At 45.5% G+C, this 14,819-nt stretch overlaps 1 protein-coding gene across 6 annotated transcripts in view; it reads right to left on the reverse strand.

Moving 5' to 3' along the window:
* LOC136627319 (oocyte zinc finger protein XlCOF6-like) overlaps positions 1-14,819 on the reverse strand; it is a 232,291-nt gene that overhangs the window by 87,978 nt on the left and 129,494 nt on the right. For 2 of the 6 annotated variants that reach the window (XM_066602316.1, XM_066602314.1), the window contains exons 1-4: positions 14,232-14,760; positions 6,856-6,959; positions 6,340-6,519; positions 6,134-6,257 (exon numbers count right to left, since the gene is read on the reverse strand). The exons of 3 other annotated variants lie outside the window; for them this stretch is intronic. In XM_066602316.1, coding sequence (XP_066458413.1) covers positions 6,134-6,257; positions 6,340-6,519; positions 6,856-6,959; positions 14,232-14,355 — 532 coding nt within the window. In that variant the 5' untranslated portion in view covers positions 14,356-14,760. Of the gene's footprint in view, positions 1-6,133; positions 6,258-6,339; positions 6,520-6,855; positions 6,960-14,231; positions 14,769-14,819 lie in introns of those variants that run through there. One more of the 6 variants, XM_066602318.1, reaches the window with a different exon arrangement.

The raw sequence follows: 14,819 nt of genomic DNA on the forward strand, positions 1-14,819 counted from the left end.
CTTGTATCAGAGGACAGGTCCATAGAGAGTGGAACAAATTGGCGTTTGGTGCCTTACATTTGAAACAATTTGAGGTAGGGTAGATTCCCATATAGTCACCTCTCACAGAGGTTAAATAAGATCTGTGGGCGACCTGCAACCTCATCTCCCGGAATCTAACCGAAGGTATTTGTGAGCCGACGGCATTGACACCGCAATCATTGTAGGAGTTAAGCCCGGGTTGTCATGAGACCATTTTCTGACTCCAGGGTCAATGTTGTACAACTCTTGCGCATTACAGATCACTCTATATAGCCTACATATCAGTCCACGTGTGTATGCCGGTCTACGAATCCAAGTACCAGCTATCAGTGTTCAGTCAAACTCTTGAAATTGCGGCAATAGCTGTTGAACATAATGCCTAACTTGTAAATAGGAAAACATTGGAACTGGCAGCTTGGGGAATTTCTGTTTCAGTTCCTCATGGGACCGGATACGTTTTTCTTTCTTGTATAGTAATTCATCTATGGAGTCGATCCCCCGGGCATACCAATCGAAAAAAATCCTGTGTGGGTTATGGTCTTGGAAATGTTTTTTTTTTACGAGGGACAAATGCGGGGATGCATGGCTGTCGCGACGTATCCTGCCCCACACCTTCCATGTAGTAAGTATCAAGGGACTGCACTTAACAGCCTCCAGCAGTTCTGTGTACGGGAGGTGAAGAATGTTTTGCAGCAGTATAGGGGCAAACATTCTTTGCTCCAGCATTAGATTTGTGTAATTCGATTGGGAGTATATCCAATCATGGATAATACGGGCTTCTGCTGCTAGGGTATAGTCCCTTATGTGAGGGCAGTTGAGGTCACAATTGGCTTTGTGCTTTTGCACTGTTTTGAGAGCTCTGCGCGACCTCTTCCCATCCCAGATAAAGTTTCTATATAATAATTTTCACATCCTTTAAATGTGCAGAATTAGGGAACTGATTCTGAGTAGCTTTCACCTAATATGATTTCTGAGCAGATTATAAAGGGATTGAAAATAAAGTGACGGTGTCACATCCACACAGCATGTGCTGGATCCGTAGCAAGCAGGTCTCCCACAAATGCACACAAACTGTGTAAAAACAAGAATAAACCAAAACATGGGAACACTTTCCCTATCTAAATAAACTCAGGGATGGTGACCTGCCCAAATACAGGCAATTCGTCCTGATAAGGACGTAACTGACCTCGTACCTTTGTTAACCCTACGTGGGACAGAGGGATAACAAAAGAAACACTATAGAAAATAAACATAAACTTAGCTTTCAGATGCAGCAGGAAAATGATAGGTCCAGGACCAAGCTCTGACTGAAACCACAGTCAGACCTAGACTGAAGATTCAACAGCAATTCAGTCCAGCCTCAGCCAAACTATATAGGCCTTACAATTACCCACAGGTGCGGCTAAGCACGTCTCGCCTAATACCACACCTACCAGTGCCAGAAGATGGAGAACCACTTGCAATACCCACAACAGATGGCTTCCAGAGATGTTTCTGTAATGGCTCCAAAGGGATGTAAAGCTGTGGCTACATAAATATTAGGAAATGTCTTAAAGGGGTTGTACAATTATCGGACAAGATTCCCCTTCTACCACCGACTTTGTTAAACTATCAAAAGAATCAGTACTTACCCCTCCTGTGCTGCCACGATCCAGCATTGCAGCTTCGCTGGGGTCCCAGTGATTGTTGTGGCAACTGACGTCAGTGGCGATGACCTGACAGCTGAAGCTAATCAGAGATTGCAGCATCACTGTTCTGGTCTGCTGGCATCACGGCCCAGTTGGTGGTATAGAGAGAATTTTGTTTGGTTACCTGACAAACCCCTTAACAACTTAATGCTTGCCTTGTGGATAAAAGACGTGGAGGATGTAGACATGACAAGTCCCTGTTGTCGGCTGCCAAAGGTAGCCGACATCATGGAGCTGTCCTGGGGGAGGCGGGACATCCGACATCCAGTTATGTCGATCACTTGAAAGTAAAGAGAAAGTAAAATAAAGTTAAAGATTCAGCTTCCCTCACGGATTGGATCCATGAGGGAAGTTGAAAGTACTCACCTCCATCCTCCGCGATGTTCTGTGGCATTCTTGTCTAGAGAGGAGCTGACGGTATCTTCTGCACATACGCACCAGATCTCATATGTTAGCTGCATGTGCAGATGGCTCGGAAGCCCGGCAGATTTAAAAACTCCCTGCTTCAGACTAGCATGAGTAGCAGCGAGCAGGAAGAGGTCACCGGGCACTGCTGTATGTTGTTCCCAATCATGTAAAGTGGAAAAAAAAGTTTAATCTCCCCTCACAGATGATATCCATGAGGGGAGATGAAACTACGTACCTAAGGCCCCTGAATTTATCCATGGACGTTACCCTAGCTTCTGCGCATGCGCCTATCAGCAAAATGGCAGACGCATGCGCAAAAGCCGTGGATTGCCAGGGTAATTTAAAATCTAAGTAAAAATCAACGGTAGCTGAGAGCCTGGAGCAGTGACCAGTGGTTTCGCTGAGCAGTCGTCGGTAACGTGATAAAAAGGTATCTGTTGCGTCCAACCGGACGTGCAATATCCAAAACAAATGAAAAGGCACAACTGTGCAAAGAAAACATAAAACTACGGGAAATCCTCTTCCTATAAACCCCTAACCCGGGAGGGGGCCCTGCCTACTCGGCGGGCCAATCGCTCTGACAGGTGCGGACCCGCACGCGTGCCTGGGCCACTGACAAGTCCCTATCAGGGAGCCCTAGAACAAAAGAAAGAGAAACAGAAAACCAAACAAAGAAGAAATAGGAACTTAGCTAGCACGGAGGAGTTTCAGCCAGGATGTGTTCCTCAGTAGCTGTCCAGCGGCAACTGAAGCATTGACCAGCACTGGGGTCAGTACTAGCACTGCTTAAAAAGGAGCAGAGCTACTCAGCACCAGGTGATGACTGACATTACTCTTGCAACCACCACACCCCTCAGCTCCAGGAGAGGTAGGAATACTGCTAAACCCTGGTCTGGCCTGAAAGCAAGGTGGGAACCTCCGAACGGCTGCAACAGTAGTGATCTACCTTAGGCCAGTCTCACATGACCGGATAGGAAATACGGATCCCGCATGCGTCTGATCCACAGTAATATGCAGATTAATCGCATTGGATTACACAATTACGCTCACATTAGTGGGTTGGAATTACGTTATCCACTCGCAGAAAACAGAACGCAGCAGGTTCTACTTTACTGCGGATATCCGCAACAAAGAGCCCATTGTGCTACATGGTGACAGATGTACCCGCAGCCCATACGTAACTACACTGGGTACGAGCTGCAGGTATCCACGTCATCGCTAAGCGACGGTGCGGAAAATACAAACAAAAAAAGGTGTACTGCGCATAAACGCCTGTGTGAGTACGCAGTTATGAGCAGTACATTACATGGCTGTATGCAGCGCCACGGCCGGCCTCACAGCTGGGATCTGCTGCGGGCCTCCACAAGCGGATTCCACATACGGCTGCGTGAGCCCGGCGTTATTCAGACCGCTACCTGTAATACGTAATGTACAAGAAGCCCCGGGAACGCTCGCCTTTCTGCAGTTCCAGGAGCAGCTTGTTGAGCTCCTTCTGTGTGAGACCGCCACACCTCAGCAAGATTACGGAGACCCACAGAGTGCCACTTTTTATACCCCATCCCTGCCACCGAGGTCATGAAATACCCCCCAAAAAGGATGATAGGAAGGGGGGATGCCAGATTTTATTGCCCCAAGTGATCATCCCAACCAGGCCCACCATAATTACCGCTGTCTTCGGAAATACCACACAGTTTACATTATTACTCTTAGCTAAGATTTGGGGAACGTGTGTGTGGGGGGGGGGGGGGGGAGGGATTATTTTAAGGAAGTCAATTTTTTTTTCGTTCAAGTGAGCAATGGGGCCTGGAATTTATTCATTTGTGCCCTGAAATCCAACAGGTGTTCCCGCCATTACAGGCCTAGCCATGTGTCCTGTAAGTACATTGGGGCCAAAATGGGTATGTTTCTGAACACAAGGCAAACAGGGGTAGCCATTTTGGGGTGAAAGTCTTCATTTATATGTGTGCTGTAAAAAAAAACTGTTCTTAAAATGACACAATTGTCAAAAAAATGAAATCGTCATTTTTTCCGTCTGCTTTGCTTAGATCTCTTTAAAAATTGTACGGTAAAAATACACAGTACACCCCTAGAGGAATTAATTAAGGGGTCTTGTTTTCAAAATGGGGCCATTTGTGGGGGTTCCCTATGGTTTTGGCCGCTCAAGTGCTCTACAAGTGGGCAATGGGGCCTAAATTACCTTGATGGAAAATTTCTGTTCTGAAAGCCACCGACTACTGCTTTCAGTTTGGGCTCCATTGTGCATCCAGACATAATATTAGGGCCACAATGGGTCTGTCTCTGAACACAGGGCAAACAGGGGGATCCATTTTGGGGTGTAAGTCTTCATTCATGTGTGTGCTGCACAAAAAAGCTGGTTGTATAATGACAGAATTGCCAAAAAACAAAAACCACCATTTTTTACTTCTGCTATGCTTGAATTCATTAAAAAACTGTGGGGTCAAAATGGGCAGTACACCCCTAGATAATGGGGTCATTTGTGGGGGTTCTCTATCATTTTGGCACTCAAGAGCTCTCCAAGTGTGCCATGGGGCCTAAAATGCCTTCAAGCAAAATTTCTGTTCTGAAAGCCACGGGCTGCTCCTTTCGGTTTGGGCTTCGTTGTGATTAGGGCCATAATGAGTATGTCTCTGAACACAGGACAAACAGGGGGATCCACTTTTGGGTGTCCATCCTCATTCTCATGTGCACTATAGAAAAAAATATGTCTTTAAAATAACATACTTTCAAAAATATGAAATTTTATTTTTTCTCCTTTAAATTGCATTAACTCCTGACCCCCTCAGTGAATACCTTAAAGGGGTTGTCCCGCGCCGAAACTGTTTTTTTTTTTTTCAATAGGCCCCCCCGTTCGGCACGAGACAAACCCAATGCATGTGTTAAAAAAAAAAACGTTTAGTACTTACCCGAATCCCCGCGCTGCGGCGACTTCTTCCTTACCTTACTAAGATGGCCGCCGGGATCTTCACCCACGATGCACCGCGGGTCTTCTCCCATGGTGCACCGTGGGCTCTGTGCGGTCCATTGCCGATTCCAGCCTCCTGATTGGCTGGAATCGGCACACGTGACGGGGCGGAGCTACGAGGACCAGCTCTCCGGCACGAGCGGCCCCATTCACCAGGGAGAAGACCGGACTAAGCAAGCGCGTCTAATCAGGCGATTAGACGCTGAAATTAGACGGCACCATGGCGACGGGGACGCTAGCAACGGAGCAGGTAAGTGAATAACTTCTGTATGGCTCATAATTAATGCACAATGTACATTACAAAGTGCATTAATATGGCCATACAGAAGTGCTGAACCCCACTTGCTTTCGCGGGACAACCCCTTTAAGGGGTGTATTTTTTAAAATGGGGTTATTTGTAGGGGTATCTATCATTCTGACACCCATGAGCCTTTACAATCTTGGCTTGGTGCAGGAAAACAAAGTGTTCCTCAAAATGCTGAAAAGTAATGTTAAATTTGTACGTCTGCTAAAAGGTTAAAAAAAAAACAACAAAGTTTTTCAAATGTGCATTCAGAATAAAGTAAACAGAAGGAAATATATATCTTAGCAAAGATTTGTACAGTATGTTTGCACATATTTGAGATATTACAGTTGAAATATCAAAAAAATAACAATTTTTTCAACATTTTCCCAATTTTGGCACTCTTAATAAATATTCACAAATTCTATTGGAGTATTTTTACCACCTAAATGAAGTACAACATGTGGAGCAAAAACAATGTCAGAATCACTTGGATATGCTAAACCTTTACGGTGTTATTCTATGTTAAGTGACACATGCCAGATTTCCAAAATTTGGTCTGCTCATTAGGGCGCAAACAGGCTTTGTCGCTAAGGGGTTAAAGCTCCAGTGTGACTAGTGCATGGTGGGAAAGAAAAAAAGAGAATCTGATATAAGAAAAAAATCTATATGGGAGAATGAATGTCGTGCGTTAGAACATGCCCCACTTTCCCCTTCCTCAGCTATGATCCTGCTAAATACATCCAGTACCTGGTGATGGGAGCGCCTGGTGGGTCTCCATCATGGCGTCCTTGTACAGATCCTTGTGTCCTTCTAAATACTCCCACTCCTCCATGGAGAAATAGACAGCAACATCCTGACACCTTATAGGAACCTGACAACACAATATACAGTCATTACCCAGAAGCCTCCAGTGCTGTTACTGTATAATGTCCCAGCATTCCCTGCCACATCACCTCTCCAGTCAGCAGCTCAACCATCTTGTTGGCGAGTTCTAGAATCTTCTGGACATTGATGTCCTCATGTATCAGGGGGTGAGGTGGGGACCCAGGGATTGGGCTCAGGGGTCTTCCCCATCCCTCACACATGGGAGCCCAACAGCCATCACTAGATGTCTTCTTCACTACTGTGTAATCCTGTATATGGGCAGACATTAATACATATCAGTACAGACATTTCCAGAGTCCATCACCTATCCAGTGACATCATCTGTTATTACCATAGATAAGAATGATGTAATGTGACATCATCAGAATCTCTCCCCTCTCCAGTGACATCATCTGCTAGGACCATAGATAAGAATGATGTAATGTGACATCATCAGAATCTCTCCCCCTCCAGTGACATCATCTGTTATTATCATAGATAAGAATGATGTAATGTGACATCATCAGAATCTCTCCCCCCTCCAGTGACATCATCTGTTATCATAGATGAGAATGATGTAATGTGACATCATCAGAATCTCTCACCTCTCCAGTAAGCTGGAAGAGTATCTCTAGGGTGAGGTTGAATACACTCTCCGACATCTTGTTTCTGTCCTTCTCCATCTTTGATGAATCAATCATGTGGGGACCTGAATGGAAAGAATATTGTTAGGGAAATCATCAGAGGGGTTTCATAGGGTTTCATTGCCTGGTCCAAATCCTATGAGAAGTCTATACACAGATCACTGACACATGACACAGTCAGTATCATCCAACAATGAAGCTCTTCTCAGTTAATTACAAGGCAGACAATGTATATATAAGTGGACTTACGTTTGGTCAGAAATACATGCCCCCTTGTACTCATAAGAACTCATGATTGGCTCCAGGTGCTAATGGTTTAACATATGTTAACGCCTCAAGGCACGGAATTTCCAGGAATAGAACCTCAGTTCTGTATAAGCTGTCCTAGCAGTTTCTATAGGTGTGGAGGATTAGAAACTGTTATCTCTAGACATTCCTAAGCCATGACAGGATATAGAGGGACTGTGAGCCTATTCACATACAGTGTAGAACACCAACTGAGTTACTCATTTAGATGCTGGTTATCCACTGATGAGGTCTAAGATATACTAGTATCTACATATATATATATATATATATATATATATATATATATATATATATATATATATATATATATATATTGTGAGACAGTGACGGGCAAAGTGCTGGAGGGCAGATGTATTTCGCCTAGGATGCTCTCCTATGAGGTTTTAGGGAGCACGTGGGCAGATACATGCCACCGAGCAGCCTGGGCTCGGTGGAGGAAGCAGGCAGTTGTGTGTCAGTAACATTAAGTTACTGACACGTTGTACTTGGTAAGTGGTTCCAAGCCGCATAATCCGGGCCGGCTTTTCCTGGAGTGGTCGAAGTGAAGGGTGGGATGGCCACTCCCATGTACGAGGTGAGGCTGGTACCAGGCCTTATAAAGCCTGGACCTGCTGGTCCTAGGAGAGGCGTGCTGAGACCTCTGCAGGTCTGAGAGCCAGGCTGGCTGTGCGCAGCAAGCGTTTTTGCAAGTGAGTAGACGGGGTCGGTCTATGTCTAGTCAGTGCTCAGATGAGCAGGCGTTACTTTATGTTGGCCTGGTGTTAAGGCCTGTTTTTGCTTTGTTTTGCGCTGAACTAAACTCAGGCGAAGCCTGGACTACGAACTTTATCCAGAGTGTCACTGTCTCTGACTGTTTACGCCCAGATTGCTACCTGTCCTAACGCGGAGCCCTCACAGAATTATTTATGCATACACGTGTTTGCCTGGGCTAATAAGAGAAATATATTACTATAACAATATGAACGAATGTAAAAACCACAAACCAACATGAGAACCAATTTACTGGATATAACGAGGGGAGATATGTAACAATGTTTTCCCATTGGTTAAAATTGCTTCACAATCACTCTGTTCCTCCTGTCTGCTGCTGACCAGGCCATGTGTTATAAAGGGTCAGTGCTGTGGCCAGTGATTGGCTGCAGCAGTCACATGTCATGGTCAGCAGCACCGAGAAGGGACAGAGTGGTTGTGAAGCAAGTCATGGGAAAACCTCTGTTAACCCCATAAGGACATGGGCAATAGCTGGTGGAGTCAAGATTGACGGGAAGGGGGGGGGGGTGACGCCCCCTGTAGGTGATTGGCTGCGCAGCTTCTTCGGCACAAGGTCCTTGAAGGCCAATGTGGGGGAAATTATCCAGGACCCCAGTATTGTGTGATATTACCTTTAAATTCTACTGTCTCAGATAATTCATTTTCTCTGTCACGTAACAGATATGACCCTTAGACATTGCAATAATTAAGAATAACTAACAAAGTAATAAAACCACACCTGGTGGTAAGTCAGGAGATGGAAGAAATATAGCTATAAGCTGATAAAGGCTAAATGTACCAGGTACAAGCAATATAGTTACCTCAAAATAAAGTCATAAAGACAAACATGTATGATAAATAACTATGCTGAATCATTATGAAATGTTAATTATAATAAAATAGCAAAACCGCTGAAGAATGGAAAATATTAGGTATTATGAATGGACTTTGATCAAACATGTGGCAGACTACTGAATAATGTAAACACATATGTAATGTTTGGTTCAGAATCAACGTCACTTTATTATATGATATGCTTATAAAAGACCTCTTGTAACACCAATAAAATCGAAGTAGATGATTTTGTACATTCAATGCACATGTACGGTCTCATTTCTTCCTGCCGATCGGTATTACTTAAACAATGATGAGTACTCATTACAGTTTGGACGCCGGATGACATACTAACGGGAGTTTTTCCCTAATAGCCACTAAACAAAGGTAGAAAAGGCAGAACGCCCCAGAAGGCGGAACCACCCGTCAGTGCACAAGCTTTGCGGCACCTGGGCAGTACGTTGGCGACAGGGAACTTATTGTGTTAGCCCAGGCAATTTCCTATTTCATTGCCAATTGTCAGCGGGTGTGGGCAGCCGACTGGCACGGAGCTCACAGCCGCCGGCTGGCAAGGAGCTGACAGCCGCCGGCGGCAGCCGAGCTCAGATTGCTGGCCAACACGGAGCTCACTGCCACCGGCCCACACAGCCGGGGGCAAGGTCGGACCTCACAGCAGCGGCAGGGGCGGTGGTGTCAGGCCGGCAGCTGGGTGGGATACATGCAAGAAATGCTGCCCGAGACAGAGGTGAGACACTCCTGTGTCTAGATCCATTTCAGTCAGCCCTGCTGGCTTACACTAACGGTTAGTTGTCTTCTTTTCCTTCATTATTACATGTTAATGGTGCCATTTTACTGTGGGAACATGGCAGCATTTACAGGTAATAACATAAGGCAAAGAAGAAAACTAACCGTCAGCCTAATGCAGAAGGGCCGGCAGAAATAGATCCACACTGTGCTGCTAGTACCTTGCAGCTTTGACCCCATCGGGTGCTGGGGGTGTGACAGAGGCGTTCCTCCTGTTAAACCCCTAGCTTCCGGTGGTGTCAAGATACACTAATACCAAGGACACGGTCTATTTTGGCCGTAAGGTCACAACGATATTTGGGGGATTTTTATCTCCACTCTTCAATAGCCATAACTTATAATAATAATCTTTATTTGTATAGCGCCAACTTATTCCGCAGCGCTTAACTTATATATTTTTCAGTCGACACGGCCGTATGAGGGCTTGTTTTTTGTGTGACAAAATGTTAGTTTTATTGGTACTATTTTTGGGTTCATATAATCTTTTTTTTGAGAGCAGGGAGAGAAAACAGTGTCAATCATACAGAATAAATGACAATACATTTTTTCTGCGTGTTGGTACAATTACAACCATACTAAAAATATCATTTTTTAGTTTTTTCCACTTCTGTACAATAAAAAACATTTTATTTTACATTATAATAACTTTTACATCTCTGCCCGGATCTCTGTCCGGGCTTGTTTATTACGTCATAAGCTGTGGTTTTTAGTTGTAGCATTTTGGGGTACATTATGGCTTTTTTGTTCACTATTATTGCACTTTTTGAAGGTAAAATGGATAAAATAAGCATTTTGCCTCTTTATTTAATGTTTTTTACTGCAAAATTTAAATAGTATGCTCCAATAATAGGACAGGTCATTCTGGACATGAAGATACCAAATATATGGGGTTTTCTTATTTTTTTATACAAATAGGGGAAGATGAGCAAAAGAAAGTTGTTTTTTTACACTATTTTTTTCATTCCTTAAACTCCTCCCACACATGGGCTTGTAAAAACGCTGTGTTTTAGCGCATGTCTGAGAAGCCTCAATGAAATCAAAGAAAGCGTCTGACAATGTTTAGCGCTGCGCTAAAAAGGCTGTTAAATGCTGGAAACAATGCATGTGTGAGAGCGGCCCTAGGCATCACAGGACTTCGGTACTGCCATGCCCGATCGCTTGTAATAGGCAATGGCAAGCTGGGGGTCCAATGATGTCACAGAGGGGGCACCCCTCCATCTGGGAATACTTTTCATGTAAGGGGTTAACAGCGGGGTCGCTTTCCTCATGCACCCCCGTTGTGGCATCAGGGGGTCGGCTATCAGTTATCTTTTCCCAAGGATTTCTCAACTTGGAAAAAACCCCTCAGAAAACCCATCTGTGCCCAAGGCTGCCTTCACACTGGGGATAACATCACACGATGCGAGAGAGCGGAACCGCAGAATTAGGGAACCATTCCTGCTATGTGGAGGGGGAAAAAGAAAACATTGCAGCCTGTCCCATCTTTCTGGGTATTCCCTATGAAGACTCCTTCTATTTCCCAGGTTTCCCTATGAAGTCTCCTTTTTATCCAATCACAATGCCCGAACTTGCGACTTGCCTGCGATGCGTTTTTAACATTAGAAATTCCTACTGTCTATTGCAAGAAAAATGTGCGAGAAAAAAAACGCAAGCCGCAGCGATCTTCGTAATAAAAAGCATCGCTGGCGCTCAGATGTCTCATAAGCAACATTGCGATTTACTCACAGCTAAATGGCGCTCGTCAGTGTGAGGACGCCCTAAAAAAGACCCCAAAAGAACTTGTAAAGAAACAGATTTAGCTGATGGCTTAGAGAAGATTACTGTAAACTAAACTGGAGCAACCAATGTCAGGCAGCTGCTGCCAAGGCAGATAGGATAATGGGGGCCGTAAAATGGGGTCTACGGGCGGATGGTGAGAACATTATTCCCCCTCCTTACCGATCACCGGTCAGACGACACATGGAATACAGTAGACTGTTTGGGGCACCGGTACTTAAAGGGGTTGTCCCGCGCCGAAACGGGTTTTTTTTTTTTTTAAACCCCCCCCCCCCGTTCGGCGCGAGACAACCCCGATGCAGGGGTTAAAAAAACCACCCGCACAGCGCTTACCTGAATCCCGGCGGTCCAGCGTCTTCATACTCACCTGCTGAAGATGGCCGCCGGGATCCTCTGTCTCCATGGACCGCAGGGCTTCTGTGCGGTCCATTGCCGATTCCAGCCTCCTGATTGGCTGGAATCGGCACGTGACGGGGCGGAGCTACACGGAGCTACACGGAGCCCCATTCAGAAAGGAAGAAGACCCGGACTGCGCAAGCGCGGCTAATTTGGCCATCGGAGGGCGAAAATTAGTCGGCACCATGGAGACGAGGACGCCAGCAACGGAGCAGGTAAGTATAAAACTTTTTATAACTTCTGTGTGGCTCATAATTAATGCACAATGTACATTACAAAGTGCATTAATATGGCCATACAGAAGTGTATAGACCCACTTGCTGCCGCGGGACAACCCCTTTAAGAAGCACATATCTGAGGATGAGTGGGATCGAAGGCAACAACTAAAGTAATACCTGGAAGGGGCGGACTACAATACCCAGAGAGGTTATCAAAACTAAAATAGTGCTGGGATACATAAAAGGGCGGCGACAGAAGAGACAGAACAGGTAAACGGTTAATCAGCAGCAAATAAATAGTGACGCAACCCAACAGGGTGAGGAAGATCAGACACCACAGGAGGGTCCGCACCGCGATCCACACAGTATCAAACATATAATATGAGACTCACAGCAGCAATAATACGGGACAGAGTAAAAATATAATTCTATATTCCTCCATATCCAATAAAAAGAAAACGTTTCCACCTGGTGCAGTCCTTATAAAGCTCTGATAAATGTCAGGAATGAAACAATATAGTATATACACATCAGATAGTGGTGACAGTAGTGACAGAATAGTGACCGGTGACATCAGATAGTGGTGACAGTAGTGACAGAATAGTGACCGGTGACATCAGATAGTGGTGACGGTAGTGACAGAATAGTGACCGGTGACATCAGATAGTGGTGACAGTAGGGACAGAATAGTGACCGGTGACATCAGATAGTGGTGACGGTAGTGACAGAATAGTGACCGGTGACATCAGATAGCGGTGACAGTAGTGACAGAATAGTGACCGGTGACATCAGATAGTGGTGACAGTAGTGACAGAATAGTGACCGGTGACATCAGATAGTGGTGACTGTAGTGACAGAATAGTGACCGGTGACATCAGATAGTGGTGACGGTAGTGACAGAATAGTGACCGGTGACATCAGATAGTGGTGACGGTAGTGACATAATAGTGACCGGTGACATCAGATAGTGGTGACGGTAGTGACATAATAGTGACCGGTGACATCAGATAGTGGTGACAGTAGTGACATAATAGTGACCGGTGACATAAGATAGTGGTGACAGTAGTGACAGAATAGTGACCGGTGACATCAGATAGTGGTGACAGTAGTGACAGAATAGTGACATCAGATAGTGGTGACGGTAGTGACATAATAGTGACCGGTGACATCAGATAGTGGTGACAGTAGTGACATAATAGTGACAGGTGACATAAGATAGTGGTGACAGTAGTGACAGAATAGTGACCGGTGACATCAGATAGTGGTGACAGTAGTGACAGAATAGTGACCGGTGACATCAGATAGTGGTGACAGTAGTGACAGAATAGTGACCGGTGACATCAGATAGTGGTGACAGTAGTGACAGAATAGTGACCAGTGACATCAGATAGTGGTGACGGTAGTGACATAATAGTGACCGGTGACATCAGATAGTGGTGACAGTAGTGACATAATAGTGACCGGTGACATCAGATAGTGGTGACAGTAGTGACATAATAGTGACCGGTGACATCAGATAGTGGTGACAGTAGTGACAGAATAGTGACCGGTGACATCAGATAGTGGTGACAGTAGTGACAGAATAGTGACCGGTGACATCAGATAGTGGTGACAGTAGTGACATAATAGTGACCGGTGACATCAGATAGTGGTGACAGTAGTGACATAATAGTGACCGGTGACATCAGATAGTGGTGACAGTAGTGACATAATAGTGACAGGTGACATCAGATAGTGGTGACAGTAGTGACAGAATAGTGACCGGTGACATCAGATAGTGGTGACAGTAGTGACAGAATAGTGACCGGTGACATCAGATAGTGGTGACAGTATCGACATAATAGTGACCGGTGACATCAGATAGTGGTGACAGTAGTGACAGAATAGTGACCGGTGACATCAGATAGTGGTGACAGTATCGACATAATAGTGACCGGTGACATCAGATAGTGGTGACGGTAGTGACAGAATAGTGACCGGTGACATCAGATAGTGGTGACGGTAGTGACAGAATAGTGACCGGTGACGTCAGATACTGGTGACAGTAGTGACAGAATAGTGACCGGTGACATCAGATAGTGGTGACAGTAGTGACATAATAGTGACAGATGACATCAGATAGTGGTGACAGTAGTGACAGAATAGTGACCGGTGACATCAGATAGTGGTGTCAGTAGTGACATAATAGTGACCGGTGACATCACACACGTCTTCTATGGTCTAGATGGCGGATAGAGTTATGTCGCTCACCGACGGATCCTCCGTGTTTCTCCCTACAATTTCTGCGTTCGCTCCGGACGTTCCGCAGGTTTTTCTCCTCTTCTACAACTTCTGACTTGCAGTGAATGTAATAAACAATGGCGCTGCTCTCCATAGACGGCGCCTCCCTGTGTGGGAGACTCACACCGACCTACAGATGACAACGTGCCGCCTTCTTCCTGTCACTGCAGAAAGCCCCTGAGCTGCCGTCTGTCGGAGATCCCTCAGTGGACCCCTTCCTCACAGCTCCTATAGGACTCAGTGCCCAGTGCAGGGTTACAGTGATTAACCCTTAAACTCCTGGTTGTCCCCCCTGCTGTGTGAGGAGCACATGTCACCTCTTAGGCAGTGAAAGGGTTACAGCTGGTAACTTCCAGCAGCGACTCCCATCATCCACCAGGGGGCGCCGGCTCCTTCATGAGGACCCATCATACTGATGGCAGAAGTTCCCACAACCCTCCCGTACCTCCACCGGGGTAGATGCTGGAATGGAGGGGCTCCTAGGAGGTCTGAGGGCAGGAAGTCACATGATGTAATGTCATATGACTGGAGGGGGAGGGGCTTACTAATGCAGTTCTG

This window comes from Eleutherodactylus coqui, chromosome 5 (assembly GCF_035609145.1).
Source record: "Eleutherodactylus coqui strain aEleCoq1 chromosome 5, aEleCoq1.hap1, whole genome shotgun sequence".
NCBI classification, from domain to species: Eukaryota; Metazoa; Chordata; class Amphibia; order Anura; family Eleutherodactylidae; genus Eleutherodactylus; species Eleutherodactylus coqui.